The following is a 15,463-nucleotide window of genomic DNA, read 5'->3' as shown; positions in this document are numbered from 1 at the left end:
CCGCCGCTCCGCCGCCCGGCCCGGCGCCGCCCGCAGCCACATCGCCCGCCGCCAGGCCGCGCCGGTTGCCATGGCGGCGCGGAGAGCCGCTACGGGGGCCGCCGAGGGCCAAACGGCGCTGGGAAAAGGCTTCGCGGAGAGGGAGGGGCGGGGAGGGGCCGGCACCGCCCTTCCACCGCGCTGATTGGTGGGCGGGGAGGTGGGCGGGGGCGTAGCGGGCGGTGGGCGGGGCGTGTGTGCCGGTGGGCGGGGAGGTGGGGCCGGTGGGCGGGGGCGTGTCTGGCGGTGGGCGGGGCTTTGTGGGCGGTGGGCGAGCCTGTGCCGGGCAGTGGGCGGGGCGTGCTGGGCGGTGGGCGGGGCGTGTGTGCCGGTGGGCGGGGGCGTGTGTGCCGGTGGGCGGGGCTTTGTGGCCGCTGGGCGGGGCGTGCCGGGCCGGCCGGGCCGGGCCATGGCGCTGCTGCTGGAGCACGAGTTCCGGCCGCTGCCGCCCGACGGGCAGGTGGAGACGCTGCCCTTCCTGGAGGCCGTGGCGCACCTGCCGCCCTTCTTCGGTAAGCGCCGGGCACCGGCACCGGCACCGGGGCGGGAACCGGGGCCGGCACCGGGACGCTGCCGCCGGCGGACAGAGGGCGCCTGGGTCCGCCCCGGCTCCCACGGTCCTGCTGCTGGGCCCGCGGTACTGCCCCCCGGTACTGCCCCCCCCCCCCGTACCGATCCCCCGGTACCGACCCCCCGGTACCGACCCCCCGGTACCGACCCCCCGGTACTTCCCTCTCGGTGCTGCCCTCCCGGTTTTGCGCCCCCCGGTGCTGCCCCCCCCGGTACTGCCCTGCCGGTACTCCCCCCCCCCTGATGCTTTCCCTCCGGTACTGCCCCTCCGGTACCGCCCCCCCGGTTCTGCCCCCCCCCGGTTCTGCCCCTCCCGGTTCTTCCCTCCCGGTTCTGCCCCCCCGCGGTTCCCCGTCCCCCGGCGGCAGCCCGCGGCGGCGTTGCATCAGGGCCGGGCGTGGGACGGCGCCTTCCCGTCCCGTCCCGTCCCCCGTCCCGTCCCGCCCCGACCCGCCCGACCCGCCGAGCAGCCCCGTTGGGAAACGTCCCGGCCCCGCGGGGAACCGCCTCCGGGTGGGGGCGTCCCGGGGGTGGCACCGACCGACGGCGGCGGGGCCGTGGCGAGGCGGAGCGGCGGCGGCGGCGGCAGCAGCAGCAGCAGCAGCAGCAGCAGCAGCACAATGCCCCGCTTTGTGCCCGCCCGTGGCCCGGGACGGCCGGGCACCGCCGAGGGCCCTCGGGGCGGGCAGAGCCCCCCGGGCACCGGCAGGGACCTCGCGGTGCCCCCGGTACGGCCCCGGTGACCGCCGTCCCCACCCCGTGCCTCCGCAGACTGCCTCGGGACGCCCATCGTCTACTCGCCCGTCAAGGCTGACCTGGCTGGAAACATCAAGGTAGGGGCGCAGGGGGGCTACGGGCAGGGGCCCTTCATCCCCCTTGGGGCCCTTCATCCCTTGGGGCCCTTCATCCCTTGGGGCCCTTCATCCCCCTTGGGGCCCTTCATCCCTTGGGGCCCTTCATCCCCCCGGGGCCCTTCATCCCCCCGGGGCCCTTCATCCCCCCGGGGGCTCTTCATCCCCCAGGACTTTTCACCCCATGGAAGCTCTCGGGCTCCTCTGCTGCTGCAGCAGCCCCAGCACTTGTTGCGGGTGCCCCATTTGCACCGCCCCGGCAGCCCCCAGCAGCCACCCCGTTTCTCTCCTCCCCCCCGCAGAAGATCCGGGCGGTTTACGACTCCGACCCCGCCAAGTTCAAGACGCTGCAGGACATCCTGCAGGTGGAGAAGGAGATGCACGGCTCGGCCTGGCCGAAGACGGGCGCCACGCTGGCGCTGATGTGGTTGAAGAGGTGACTCACGGCGCCGGAGGCGCCGGCTGCGTCGCGGCGTGCGCGGTGCTTCTCCGCCAACCCCAGCCCCGTGGCTCCGGCTGCTCCCTGGGCTGGGTTTTAGGGAGCGCCGCTGGCTGCGGCCCCATCGGGAGGTTTGCCCTCGGCCGATGCCCTCCCATCCCCTGCTGGGACAAGGCGGTGTTTGCGTTCCTATAAATCCCCGCTGGCCTCGGTGCCCCGCTCCTTGGTGGGCTGCGCTGCCCAGCCCATGGGGTTTTGGGGGTCCGGGTGCCCCCATGGCGACGCCGGGGGCTGCGTCACCCTGTGTGGCAGTTCCCCCCCGCCCCTGCCAGCCCCGCTCTCCTCGCAGGGGCCTGAAGTTCATGCTGGTGCTGCTGCAGAGCATCTCCGACGGCGAGCGGGACGAGGAGCACCCGAACCTCATCCGGGTGAACGCCCTGAAGGCTTACGAGGTCGCGCTGAAGAAGTACCACGGCTGGATGCTGCAGAAGCTCTTCATGGTGAGCACTGGCTCGGCGGGGCCGCTGCGGACCAGAGCTGCCTTGCCTTGAGCCCAAATCCCTGCCGGTTGCCCTGAGCAGCGATGTGCTTCAGGAGAAATAAGGCGGCGTCTGAAGATGCGCAGCCCCTTGATTTATTTTAGGGATTATTTCCAGGGGACCCTCTCTGCACAGCCCTGCCTCCTCGGGGCCCCCGTGTCCCCACGCTCTGACTGGTGCTGGTGGGAGGCTGCTGCTGCGGGAATCGTCCTGGACACAACCCAGCGAGGGTCTGCCGTGGGTTGGGGGGCTTTGGGGGTGCTGTGCTTGGGGGGAGAGGCTCTGCCTCCTGTGGGGGGGAAGCCGGTGGGCTTGGGGGGCTCGTTAGGTTGGTGGGAGCGGTGTCCCCACAGCCGGGGCAGAGCTCTGTGCCCGCTGCCTCACCACTTCCCTCCGTCCTGCAGGGCTCTGTCTACGCGCTCCCATACAAGTCGGATCTGCTGAAGGCTTTAGAGAAGGGCAAAGAAGTCAAGGAGGAGGAGAGCATCGAGAAGATCCATCAGTTTGTCTCCAGGGTCACCCCCATCCTGGATGCCATTTACGAGATGTACGCCAAGATGAACGCCGAGCTCAGCTACAAAGCCTGACGCTGGCACGGGCCGGGGGCGCGCTGGGTGCCCCCCGCAGGCAGCCCCATCGCTGCGGCCGCGGGGCTGCTCCCGGCTGCCGGCCGGCTGTGATTCCGCTCCGGATCTCCAGCAGCTAGCCTATTTTCTAAACAAATCAGTTAATTTTCTATCGAGAATCTGGCAATAAACCAGGGGCGCCCTGGCTCATCTCAGGATTTCCCAAGCTTTTGTACTAAGGAAGACAAACAAGCGCTTCTGGTCCTCGTGCAGAGCAAATGAGAGGAATGAAGCGTGGCTGGCGGCAGCGTCCCGCTGATGCAGTTTCGGCTCTGCCCTCGCTCTCGATGCACCTCCGCCTCCTGGCCTGTGCCTCTGCCTCCTCGCCTGTGCCGCTCTTGGACCTTGCAGCACCCCGGAGCACAGCACCCAGCAGGAGCACAGCACCCCATATGATGCCAGCAGCACCCGTTGCGGAGGAGCCGGCGACCTCCCTGGGTGCCCCCAGCCCCGTGAGCAGCGGCATGGGAGCAAGACCTCCCGGCGGGAGCGAGACCCCTCGGTGGGAGCGAGACCCCCGGCGGGGGCTGCAGGACCCCTCCCGGCGGTGTTTCGGAGCGCCCGGTGCCTTGGCGTGGCGATGCCCGACGGCACGAACTCAATAAATCTCCGTTAACCTGGGCTTGGGCGGCTGCTTCGGGGCCGTCCCGGGGGCGGGTCTGGCTGCGGGCGGGTCCCGGGGCGCCCGCCCACGGCAGCGGGGCCGGGCCGGGAAGGACCGGGACGGGCCGGGACGGGAGGGACCGGGACGGGGCCCGCGGCGGCTGCGGGAGGCGCCGGAGGCTGCGGGAGCGGCGCGGGACGGGACGGGACGGGCGGTACCGGGATGGGACCGGGGCTGGGGGCGGGGGAGCGGGGCTGGGGGCAGCGGGCAGGGGCTGGGGGTAGCGGGGTGGGGGGCTCGGGGTGCCGTGGGGTGGGGGGCTTGGGGTGCTGTGGGCTCCAAAACCCACCCGCGCAGCGGCTCCGCACCCCGGCTGGTGGCTGGGTGAGCGGCCCGGGGCTGCTGCTTGGCCCCGGGGGGGGGGTCCGGGGGGGCCGAGGTGCGGGTGCTGGGCGCGCACCTGGGTGCGGGTGCGAGGGTTTGTGTTGGATGCGAGCGGCGGGGCCGTGCCCGGCAGGCTCGCTGCGCGACGCCAGGCGTTGAGTCATTTGCTCCGTGGGGTGAGGAAGGCTGAAAAACGAAAAAAAAAAATCCAAATAAGTCAACAAGCCAAATAAAAGCCGATTGACAACACCTTTCCTGGCAGCGGCGGGGCCCATGGGAGCGCCTGTGTGTTCGCAGGGCCGGTCGCGAGACCGTCACTTCCCAAGCAAGCTTCCTCCCCAGCACATGATGGCAGCCACTCCGTCACCCGCTTCTGCTTCGCGTCCCCCTGCCTTCTGCCCTGCGATGGCCCCGGTGCCACTTGTCCCCATCCCATGACCGCAGCGGGGTCATCCCCGGCCGATGGCCACGGGATGGGATGCGCCGGCCTCGCTTCTCGCTCTTTTTTGCTGCCATGGGTTAAGCCAAATGAAATCTGATTCAAATCTCCGGGGAGAGGCGTGCTCCCTGCAGGAAGCTGATTTCCATTCGCGTGCTGCCCGGGTGACCCTGGGCCTGATGTCCTCGGGGAACCCTCTGTAAGGGCACCCAGGCTCTGGGTGCTGGCAGGTGCCACCACTTCAGCCAGGATGTGACCGCTGCCTTCCGCAGCACCGTGACTCCAAACAGCAAGCAGCGAGCTTTCACGCCCCTCCTTGCCCCGGCTCTACTTCTGCTTCCCTGGCCACCACGGGGTGCTGCCACAGGGAAGCCCCTATCTGGTGCTGGGCAGAAGCTCCACGCACCCGGTCCCGGCAGGAGGCAGGGGCGCTGTGGCTGGGGGGGGCTGCAAGGCGCTGCCCTGCCCAGAGCCCTCCCCGTGCCCCCCACAGACCTCGGAGGAAAACCGCCCGCGTTTACAGCACGAGCGGCGCAGAGCTGCACCCACCGTGCTCCACCAGGGAGTAAAATTACATCCGGATAGTAAAATCCTCATGGGTAATTGTGCATTCGCGTCCCTCCTTGCAGCGCTGGCGTCCCCCTGGCTCTGCCCTGGCCTCTGGCTGGGTTTGGCAGCCTGATCTATATTTGGGCTTTGCCCTCGCTGCTTTTCTCTAAAGCTGTGCTTTTCCTGTGGTTTGGGCTGGGATTCCAGCACAGTGGAGAGGGGTTGGGTGCTCCGTCCCCGTGCTGGAGGGGTTGGCGTGCCGTGAATTCCCCGGTCTGGTGTCTCGGACAGCCAGGCTGCGGGAGAGCCCGTGTTTGCTCGGTGTCGGGTGTGCGAGAGCCGGGGTCACCGCGGCTTTGGCAGGTGCACGTGGAATTTCTTGCAGTGAGAGCAGGGCAGGAAGCAAGAAGGAGAAATCCCTTTACACCCCATCACACGCCCCGCATCTCCTGGGGCTGTGCGTCCCCACTGCTGCCTCCTGCGGGATCCGGGGGCTGCGGGGGCAAAGGGGATGTTGCCCACAGCCCCCCCACGCTGCTGCAGTTGCTGGGGCCATTTGCAGCCCCCGTCCCCTGCCTGCGTGGGGAGCCGTGGCCCGGCCGCCGCGGGTGTCCGTGGCGACACGCAGCCTAATTAGAAGCACGTTATCCAGCAGCCATCTCCGGGAGGGCCAAGCCTGACATTATGGCTTGTCGTACAGAGCTGCAGCCCAGCAGCAAATTATACGTTCCCCGGGTGCTTTTTCTGTCTCTGAACCCTGGGTCTGGGAGCGAGGGCTGAGCGCGCTCCTGGGAGGCAGAAACTGAGCCGGGGCTGAGCACTTCTGTACTTTGTGGTGTGTTTTCATGGAAAGCGGGGCTGCTGGGGAGCCCGGGGGTATTTACCTGCCGGGCCAGCAAGCAGACAGGTGTCTGTCCGTGGAGACCCCGGCCAGTACCGCGTGTCCCCCACAACGCTGTGCTGTCCATGCTGGTAGCATGGATTTCTGCTGGTCTCCTTTCCCTCTGCACGACCAAAACCCATCGTTCCTTTCCCCAAACACTGCTCGCTCCCTCCACCGGGACCCGCAGGCTGCGTCCCCCCGCTGTGCTGGGGTCCAGGTCACAGCCCCGGCTTGTGTGGCACCGCAGCCAGGTGGTGGGGTGTGGGGGGCCCGCTCCTGACCCCCTGTGGCTCCCCTCACCCCCAACCTGGTGGCTCCCCAGGGGCCGGGCAGCACGCACAGGGCCCGCTCTGTGCCCCAGCCTGGGCTGCACCCAAGCTGACCACAGCGGGGCTGGGCTCCAGGCAGCTGCGCTTTGAAGCCGGCAGCACCGGAGCCGGTGGGGCTGCGTGGACGCGAGGGGTCCCCGTGGGCGGGTAGGTGGGCTGGGGAGTGCCGGGGGTCCCGCTGGCCCCAAATGGTGTTGGGGTCGGGGTGGGATGCTGCTCCTGCCGTGGGACCCGGCAGCTGCTCGCACAGGGCACAGTGCCCGTGGGAGAGGATGGGGCGGGAGGGGAAGTTTTTTGGGAATGACTCCGGGCTTTCCTCTGCCAGGTCTCCTGCTTTCACGGAAGGACCGAGGAGTGCGGCCACCCAGGCAGCGAGCAGAGGTCGTGCTGAAAGGGGAGCATGGCAGACGGCGAGGACCCCCGCGATGCCGGGGAGGCCCCGGGGGACGACTCCTTCCCTCTCTCCTCGTTGGCCAACCTGTTCGAGGTGGAGGACACCCCGTCCCCCGCCGAGGCATCTCGGGCCCCCTCCGGTGCTGGGGACGGAAAGCAAAACCTGCGCATGAAATTCCACGGGGCTTTCCGGAAAGGTGCCCCGAAACCCATGGAGCTGCTGGAGGCCACCATCTATGAGTCGTCCGTGGTCCCCGCGCCCAAGAAGGCCCCCATGGACTCCCTCTTCGACTACGGCACCTACCGCCACCACCCCAGCGAGAACAAGCGCTGGCGCAGGAGGGTTGTGGAGTGAGTACGGGGACCCCCGTGCACCCCAGGGACACCACTGCTGGTGGGGAGCGTGGGGCACCCTGGCATGGGTATGGGGGTGCAAAGCAGCTGGGGACGGGCCCCCGGGGGGGGGTCCCCACTCTCTGAGTGGCATTTAGGGGTGCTCAGGGCAGGGAACTCGGGGTGCCACGCACGTGGCACTCCCAGCCAGTCCCGGTGAGGATGCCTGGTGCCGTGCCAGGCCGGGCTGTGCCGTGCTGCGCCGTGCCACGCCGTGCCGTGGGCTGCAGCCCCAGGCTGCTGTGGGGCCGGGACCGTGGTCCCCCTTCCCCTCCTGCCTGCGCCGTGAAAGAGGGCTCTGTGCTGCAGCCGCTCCCTGCCGGTGCGGGACGTCTGGCTCCCCTGGCATGAAAGGGCTTTTCAGGAGGGGCCTCCGCCCTCGGCCTGCGTCAGGAAACCGGAGCCGGGGCGGCCGCCTGCAGCCGGGCACACAATGCCCGTCTGTGCTGGGCACCTGGGCCGGCCTGGCCGGGCCCTCTGGGTGCCGCACCCTGCCTGCCCCGGCGGCACCTCGTGTCCCTGGGCTGCAAGCGGGGCTGAGGGGGGCTCCCCAGGCCTGGAGACCCCGGCTGGGGCAGCCGCCGTCCCTCCTCCCCCAGGTTTCTGGAGCTGGATGATTGTCCCCTGCTGCCGCTGCCCACTGTGGCTCAGCCCGTGTCGCTGGAGACTGTCCCAGAGCCGTGGCCTGTCCCTGCTGGGGGGCACAGTGTGGGGCTCTGCCCTGCCCGCTGAGACCCACAACGGGAGCAGCACCCGGTCCCCCTGGGTGCCACAGGGAGGCGGGAGGTGACTGCAAGCACTGGGTGCCTCCCCTGTGGCTGCTGCTCCCCCTGGGGCCACCCCAGCCGAGGGGTCTATGATTTAGGATAGACAGAGCCCCCGCCAGCCCCCCCGGCCAGAGCACCCCACTGCTCCCACTGCTCCCATGCCCATCCCCACAGCTCTGAGCTCGGTGTGTGGGTGGGAAACCGAGGCACGGAGCGGGGAGGCAGCTGCGGTGCTCAGTCCTGCTGCTTCTGTTGCAGGAAGACAGTGCCAGGCACCAAGGGGCCGGCTCCTGACCCGCCCCCTGTCCTCAAGGTCTTCAACAGACCCATCCTCTTCGACATCGTCTCCCGAGGGTCCCCGGCTGGCCTGGACGGGCTCCTCTCCTTCCTGCTCACCCACAAAAAGCGCCTGACGGACGAGGAGTTCCGAGGTGAGCGCCTGGGACCTCACGGTGCTGGGGGTGCACAGGGCCACCGGCAGTTCCTGTGTCCCTGCGGGGACAGCGCTGCGTGGCCCCGGCGTGGGGGCTGTGGCACCAAGAGGAGCCGGGGATTTGGTCGGGGTCTGGGTCAGCCCCCTCAGCATCCTCCGCTCCCAGAGCCCTCGACGGGGAAGACCTGCCTGCCCAAGGCGCTGCTCAACCTGAGCGGGGGCAAGAACGACACCATCCCCGTCCTCCTCGACATTGCTGAAAAGACGGGCAACATGCGGGAGTTCATCAACTCGCCCTTCCGTGATGTCTACTACCGGGGTAGGGGGGCACGGGGGACGTGGCTGGGCCAAGGGGGATGCTGAGGGACACTGGGGAGGCTGAGGGACCCTGGGGGAAGTTTGGGGATCGGAGCAGTGGAGACCCTGGAGAGGATGGAGGATTCCAGCAGGGCTTGGGGACTGATGCAGTGGGGATGTTGTGGAGGATGGAGGACCCTGGGGAAGCTTAGCAACTGGAGCGGGGGGACCCCAAGGAGGCTGGGGGACCACGGGGAGACTCGGGGTGAGGCCGCAGTGACGGGCGCCCACGGCACAGGTCAGACAGCCCTGCACATTGCCATCGAGCGCCGCTGCAAGCACTACGTGGAGCTGCTGGTGGAGAAGGGAGCAGATGTGCACGCCCAGGCCCGCGGCCGCTTCTTCCAGCCCAAGGACGAGGGCGGCTACTTCTACTTCGGTGAGCTGGGGGGGGCTGGCGGCACTGGGGCCGGGTCCTTGGGGATGCCCCCGCGGTGGAGCGCCCACCGTGTGCTGTCCCCACAGGAGAGCTGCCCCTCTCGCTGGCCGCCTGCACCAACCAGCCCCACATCGTGCACTACCTGACGGAGAACGGGCACAAGCAGGCGGACCTGCGGCGCCAGGACTCCCGTGGCAACACCGTGCTGCACGCCCTGGTCGCCATCGCCGACAACACCCGTGAGAACACCAAGTTCGTCACCAAGATGTACGACCTGCTCCTCGTCAAGTGCGCCAAGCTCTTCCCCGACACCAACCTCGAGGCGCTGCTCAACAACGACGGCCTCTCGCCGCTCATGATGGCCGCCAAGACCGGCAAGATCGGGGTACGGTGACCCCGGCCCTGTCGCGCTCGGTGCGCGGCGCCGCTGGCAGCAGGCCGCACTGCCGCTGTCTGCACGTGCCTTGAGAAACCTGCATGTGCAGGCGATTAACCTGGCTAATTAACCCCTCCTTGCATCCTGTCCGTTCCCTAATTAACCCCTGGCCTGCCTCACACCCTGCCCTTGCCCCTCGCTCACCCTGGCTCACCCAGGGGCCGGTTAAGGATGCACAACCTGCATCGCCCTGGGGGGCTGCGGCCCTGCTTTGGGAGCCGCCGTGGACAGGGCGGGAGGGGGCAGACCCATGGGCCAGGCGCCCCCCACAGATCTTCCAGCACATCATCCGTCGGGAGATCACAGACGAGGACGCCCGGCACCTCTCGCGGAAGTTCAAGGACTGGGCGTACGGCCCCGTCTACTCCTCGCTCTACGACCTCTCCTCGCTGGACACCTGCGGGGAGGAAGTGTCCGTGCTGGAGATCCTCGTCTACAACAGCAAGATCGAGGTGCGTGGGGGCCGGGGGGCTGGGGGGCTGGGGTTGGTTCCATTCTGATCTGTCGGCATCCCACCAGAACCGCCACGAGATGCTGGCCGTGGAGCCCATCAACGAGCTGCTGCGTGACAAGTGGCGCAAGTTCGGGGCCGTCTCCTTCTACATCAGCGTGGTCTCCTACCTCTGCGCCATGGTCATCTTCACCCTCATCGCCTACTACCGCCCCATGGAAGGCCCCGTGAGTCCCCGGGGGATATGGGGCAGAGTGGGGGGCTCTGGGCTATGCCACTGATGTGTCCTTTCCCTGCAGCCCCCCTACCCTTACACCACCACCATCGACTACCTGCGCCTGGCCGGGGAGATCATCACCCTTCTCACCGGCATCCTCTTCTTCTTCACAAACGTCAGTGGCGTGAGGCAGGGGGAACGGGGTGGCCCAGCCCTTGTGGGTGCTGTACGAGGAGGGTGACAGCCCCGTGTCCCCTGGCACCAGCCCCTGCTGCGATGCCCTCTGGATGCCTGGATCCTGCTGGCAGGGGCTGCCCCCAGCCCCTCTCCAAGCTTTCCTCTCTCCCCAGATCAAAGATCTGTTCATGAAGAAGTGCCCAGGCGTGAACTCGTTCTTCATCGACGGCTCCTTCCAGCTGCTCTAGTAAGTGGGGACACCCACGGGGCCTCTCAGAGCCAGCGCATCCCGAGGCTTGCTGGGGACAGTGGTGGGTAGTGGCTGTCCTCTTCTCCAGCTTCATCTACTCGGTGCTGGTGATCGTGACGGCGGGGCTGTACCTGGGAGGCGTCGAGGCGTACCTGGCCGTCATGGTCTTCGCGCTGGTCCTGGGCTGGATGAACGCACTCTACTTCACCCGAGGGCTCAAGCTGACAGGGACCTACAGCATCATGATACAGAAGGTCCGGCAGGGTTGGGGTCTTCTCCTCCCTGGGCAGGGCTGGTCCTGCTGTGGATGTGCAGTCCAAATGGAGGGCCCTCCCTCTGTGCTTTCTGCTGGGGGGGCTTCACTTCAGGGTCCTCCTCCAGTTCCTGCCACACGTCCTGCAGGACTGCTGCAGCCCCTAGCGTGGGGCTGGGGGTTGCAGGCCAGCACAGCTCATCCCCATCTCCATCACTTGCAGATCCTCTTCAAAGACCTTTTCCGCTTCCTCCTGGTCTATTTGCTCTTCATGATCGGCTACGCATCAGGTAGGTGTGGGGCCAGCGGGCCGGGGCACAGGGGAAGGATCCCTGCTCCATCCTAACTGCCTGCAGGAGCAGCCTCCAGCACCTCCTGCGGCACAGAGGAGAGGGCTTGGCCGGCCCGGAGCAGCATGGAGCCTGCTGAGGCCCTGTGCTTGTTGCTGCCCCCACGGACTCTCTGTCCCTGTCCCTCCTTCCCAGCTCTGGTGTCCCTCCTGAACCCGTGTCCCAGCAGCGAGTCCTGCGACGAGGAGCAGTCCAACTGCACAGTGCCCACCTACCCCTCGTGCCGGGACAGCCAGACCTTCAGCACCTTCCTGCTCGACCTCTTCAAGCTCACCATCGGCATGGGCGACCTGGAGATGCTCGAGAGCGCCAAGTACCCCGGCGTCTTCATCATCCTGCTCGTCACCTACATCATCCTCACCTTCGTGCTGCTCCTCAACATGCTCATTGCCCTCATGGGGGAGACTGTGGGCCAGGTGTCCAAGGAGAGCAAGCACATCTGGAAGCTGCAGGTGTGTCTTTGGGAGCTGCCGAGCAGGGGGGTTCCATGGGGTCCCCGTGCTGGGGACCACCAAAGCAGCACCGTCTGAGCAGGGGACCCCAGTGCCTCCATCCCCAGGTGGCTGAGGGGTCCCTGGTGTCCCCGGCAGTGGGCCACCACCATCCTGGACATCGAGCGCTCCTTCCCTGTCTTCCTGCGGCGAGCTTTCCGCTCCGGGGAGATGGTGACCGTGGGGAAGGGCACCGATGGGACACCTGACCGCCGCTGGTGCTTCAGGTAAGGGCGTGTTCTGTGCAATATTCGTTATTGGCTCCTCATTAGGCCTCATTAGAGCAGGGTGGTTTGTGCTCATCTGGGGCCGGGTGGTGCAGCGGGTGTTGGGATGGCACAGGGACACGGGTGCAGGAGCTGCTGCCTGGCTCCAGCAGCTCCACGCAGCTTCTGGGCTCTGCCCTTCCCCGCAGGGTGGATGAGGTGAACTGGTCCCACTGGAACCAGAACCTGGGCATCATCAGCGAGGACCCGGGCAAGAGTGACACGTACCAGTACTACGGTTTCTCCCACACCGTGGGCCGGCTGCGGAGAGGTGAGCGTGGGCTGGGGACATCCCTCAGGGCTCCGCTCATCCCTCCGATGAGCCCCAGGAGCAGACGGGTGCGGGGGGAGCCGCGGGGCACACAGCTCTGACAAACCCCGATCCCGCAGATCGCTGGTCGACGGTGGTGCCGCGCGTGGTGGAGCTCAACAAGAGCTGCCCGCCAGAGGAGGTGGTGGTGCCACTGGGGACGCTGGGGACAGGAGAGGCACGGGAGCGGCGACACGGGCAGGCCCCCAGCTCACCGCTCTAGCACGGCGGTGCCGGAGCCGATGGACTCTGCCCCGGCACAGCCCCGGCACGGCCCGCAGAATCGCGGCTCCCACGTGCGCTCCCCGGTGCGTCTGTTCCTCAGGGATTCGTGCAGCTTCCATTCTTCCAGCAGCCGCTGTCCCGGTGGGTGTCCATCCCAATGGGGGTCCCGGCTGGCCCCGGGGGTGCTGGGGGTCTCCGGCTCACCCCGACGAGCTCCGGTGCCACCGCTTTGCTTTCCTGTGCTGGGGCCATCGGTTGTGCTGTGCTGGGAGCCTCTGCCGCAGGCAGGGTGCTGGGAGCACAGCCCCCCCCTCACACCACGGCCAAGGGCTTTTGCCACACATTTTTGCACAAGATTTATACGACTATTTATTTAGTAGTAAAGAGTGACCTGCAGGGGCCGTGTCCTCGTGTCATTGACTGGTGTCGGCTGGGAGAACGTCGCTGCAGGAGGCTCTCTGGGAGGGAGGTGGGAGCTGTTTGCCTCCTGCACCATGCGTGCCGTGCCACGTGAGGCCGCGCCATGCTGCAGCATGCCGTGCTGTGTGACGCCGTGCCGTGCTGTAGCATGTCATGCTGTATCTCTGCCAGGGCAGCTGCTGCAGGGCTGGCCCAGGAGCACCCAGGAGCCTGCCCCTGCCCTGGCCCCTCTCTCTGCATGGCACTAATGCACCGTTGGCTTGGGTCACCGCTGCCAAACCGCAGACCTCGGGGGCTAGAAGTGTCTAAGCGAGATTTCCACGTGCCGTGGGTGGGTGTTGGCACAGCCCCCGGGCTCACACCCCTTGGCAGACAGACAGACAGACAGACCTGCCCGGGGCAGGAGCGCTCCTGCGGAGCCCTGTGCCGGGTGGAGCCAGCGTGGCAAGGCACAGCCATGGTGTGGAGCTGGGAAATGCCCACGGGGCACGGGACAGGGCAGCGTGTGCCAGCCAGGACGTGCAGGGCTGGGGTCGCAGAGGGCTGCGGTGCCTGGCGTTACCCTCCTGGCCTCGGCTGCTCTGCCCAGGAGACTGCAGAGCGTGGCCCCGGTGGCCTCTTGCTCGTTGTGTGGTGCACAGCTGCGGCGCATGGGAACGATGCACGGCTATGGTGCACGGCCCTTGTGCACAGCCCCTGTGCAGTGCCTTGGTGCACGGCCCTTGTGCAAAGACCTCGTGCACGGTCCTTGTGCGGGATCCTTGTGCACAGCCCTCGTGCCCAGCCCCTGTGCAGGCTGCTGGCGGCTGCAGCCCGGTCCCGCGGGGGGGCAGCACACACCGCGCAATGCCGCCTCCGGCCCCCCCCCCACCCCCCCCAGGCCCACCCCTGGGTGCAGAGCCCCGGCCGAGGTGCGGGGCTGGGGAGCGGGAGGTGCGGGGCCAAGGCTCCCAAAAACAAAGCCTTTGGGGGGTTGGGGGCGGGTCTCAAGCCCCCTTGGGTGCAGCCCAAGCTGCTGGAGGCCGTGGGAGGCGGTGGGAGCTGGGCTGCAGGACCCGGGACCCCTCTTACCTGGGTCAGAGCCAGCGGGCAGATCAAATAAAAACCGGGGGGCGCCGCGCACCCCCTGCCCGCCTGCTGCTGAGGCCAGCGGGCAGCACCGCTGCGCCTGCCAGCCTGCATCCCCCTGTCCTGCCGGGCGTTATTCCCTGGGGGGCTCCTCCCGCGCTCCTGTCCCCCTCCACGACGCCCTGCGTCGCCCCGTGTCCTGCAGCTGGAAGGGGGGAGCGTGGAGGGACCCCCTCGGGTGGCAGCGGTGGCTGGGCGCCATGCTGCGCGGTGGCACCTCGCGGGGCCGTGGGAGCAGCCCGGCTCGCTGAGCAAATGATATAGCAGAAAAGGGGGCACTTCATCTTCCGACTTGATTACTCGCCGTTAGCTTTAACTGCACTGTCTCCGTTTAAATGTGATTTACATATATCTCTCATATTGTGGTTTAAGTATTTCCCCAGGGTGAGGGAATGAATAAGTTTCATTATCACTACTTAGGAGAGGCTGAGGTTTCAGCTCTCGGCTCACGCTGCATAATCAAATGAGGCGCTGAGCCGGCTCCATCTTTCATGTGAGACGTTATTTGAAAATGATAAACTTTGCTTTCCCCATGCCTGGCAGCACGTTCCCATCGGGAACACCAGGCCTGGCCGGACAGCATGAGCACCCGGCGTGCCCTCACCCCACCTTGGTGACAGGCACGGGATTTTCCAGCGTCACTGGAAATAAAACAAATTTTTCCCCACCGTGCAAATTCTCAGGTCCTGAAGGTGCAGGGATGTGCTTGCGATGGCTTTTAAATGGCTGGGGATGTGCGAGGTGGGAGCGCCGCTTCCCCCAGGCCCCCTGTGCCTTCGAGACATGCCCTGCGGCAGCTGGGTGCCGATGGGGACCCCGCGGCCACGGCGGTGACACCCCAGGGTGCCCCCCGCGACACCACGGGGTGCCTCTGCCACGCAGGGGGCTGCGGGGTGGCCCCGGGGCGTGCGTTTGCCCCTTTCCCACCCTGCCCTGCCCTGCGGCCCCTCTCGGTTATTTCACCCCTTTGACCTCCCCAGGTCTGCTCGGGCACGGCCCACCCCGGCCCCCCGCTTGCCGCTCCGCAGCGCCGTGCCGGCGATGACAAACCCAACAAAGGGAAGAGAAAGGCACTTGTCATCCAGAATGCGGAGCGCGGAAGCAAATTTATTTTTAGATAAATCTAAAGCTTAATTTGTGAAGCTAATATCAATCAAAATGAGAGATGGGTTTTTTTAAGTCCTTTTGCAGCCGTGCAATTTATATCGCCTGTCTCTTCTCCTCACTCTCAACCAGCAAAGGCGGCTGCAAAGTTTAATATCAGCCTCGTGTGTGCCTGCCTTAAAAATCATTATTATTATTTTAATAGAAATATTTTTGCAGATCAGAAAGGCCATCATTCCCCCCGCCAGGGTGTGAGGGTGCTGCGGTGGAGGTGGCTTTGCCCTGAGGTGCTGGGATGCATCTTGGTGAGCCCCTGCCCCATCCCCATTCGCATCCACCCGTGTTTCAGGTACCAACCTGCGCCTCCTCGTCCAGCTCCGGCAGCCCTGCAGGGTGAGTGCTTGATGGAGG

At 67.1% G+C, this 15,463-nt stretch overlaps 2 protein-coding genes across 2 annotated transcripts; both read left to right on the top strand.

Annotated features, from left to right (window-relative positions):
- Window positions 1–400: 400 nt before the first annotated feature.
- Window positions 401–3,685, top strand: GLTP (glycolipid transfer protein). Its single transcript, XM_035565781.2, has 5 exons — window positions 401–551; window positions 1,381–1,442; window positions 1,763–1,896; window positions 2,249–2,399; window positions 2,843–3,685. The coding sequence occupies exons 1-5, from the start codon at window positions 449–451 to the stop codon at window positions 3,023–3,025; spliced, it is 633 nt and encodes a 210-aa protein (XP_035421674.1). The 5' UTR covers window positions 401–448; the 3' UTR covers window positions 3,026–3,685.
- Window positions 3,686–6,652: 2,967 nt separating this feature from the next.
- On the top strand, window positions 6,653–12,679 carry TRPV4 (transient receptor potential cation channel subfamily V member 4). Its single transcript, XM_035565780.2, has 15 exons — window positions 6,653–6,996; window positions 8,064–8,236; window positions 8,405–8,557; window positions 8,834–8,974; window positions 9,061–9,359; window positions 9,683–9,862; window positions 9,930–10,088; window positions 10,161–10,253; window positions 10,429–10,502; window positions 10,594–10,759; window positions 10,982–11,048; window positions 11,244–11,560; window positions 11,699–11,826; window positions 12,015–12,136; window positions 12,256–12,679. The coding sequence occupies exons 1-15, from the start codon at window positions 6,653–6,655 to the stop codon at window positions 12,396–12,398; spliced, it is 2,559 nt and encodes an 852-aa protein (XP_035421673.1). The 3' UTR covers window positions 12,399–12,679.
- Window positions 12,680–15,463: the final 2,784 nt, after the last annotated feature.

This window comes from Cygnus atratus, chromosome 17, assembly GCF_013377495.2.
Source record: "Cygnus atratus isolate AKBS03 ecotype Queensland, Australia chromosome 17, CAtr_DNAZoo_HiC_assembly, whole genome shotgun sequence".
Classification (NCBI taxonomy): Eukaryota; Metazoa; Chordata; class Aves; order Anseriformes; family Anatidae; genus Cygnus; species Cygnus atratus.
Note: the sequence above shows the minus strand (reverse complement) of the source record. Positions and strands in the feature narration are given on the sequence as shown.

Bases quoted from the DNA above. Each gene is read 5' to 3' on its own strand.
- GLTP (XM_035565781.2), top strand. From the start codon at position 449: ATGGCGCTGCTGCTGGAGCACGAGTTCCGGCCGCTGCCGCCCGACGGG. The intron at 552-1,380 runs GTAAGCGCCGGG...GTGCCTCCGCAG, and splicing joins GCACCTGCCGCCCTTCTTCG to ACTGCCTCGGGACGCCCATC. The intron at 1,443-1,762 runs GTAGGGGCGCAG...TCCCCCCCGCAG, and splicing joins ACCTGGCTGGAAACATCAAG to AAGATCCGGGCGGTTTACGA.
- TRPV4 (XM_035565780.2), top strand. From the start codon at position 6,653: ATGGCAGACGGCGAGGACCCCCGCGATGCCGGGGAGGCCCCGGGGGAC. The intron at 6,997-8,063 runs GTGAGTACGGGG...CTTCTGTTGCAG, and splicing joins TGGCGCAGGAGGGTTGTGGA to GAAGACAGTGCCAGGCACCA. The intron at 10,254-10,428 runs GTCAGTGGCGTG...CTCTCTCCCCAG, and splicing joins TCCTCTTCTTCTTCACAAAC to ATCAAAGATCTGTTCATGAA.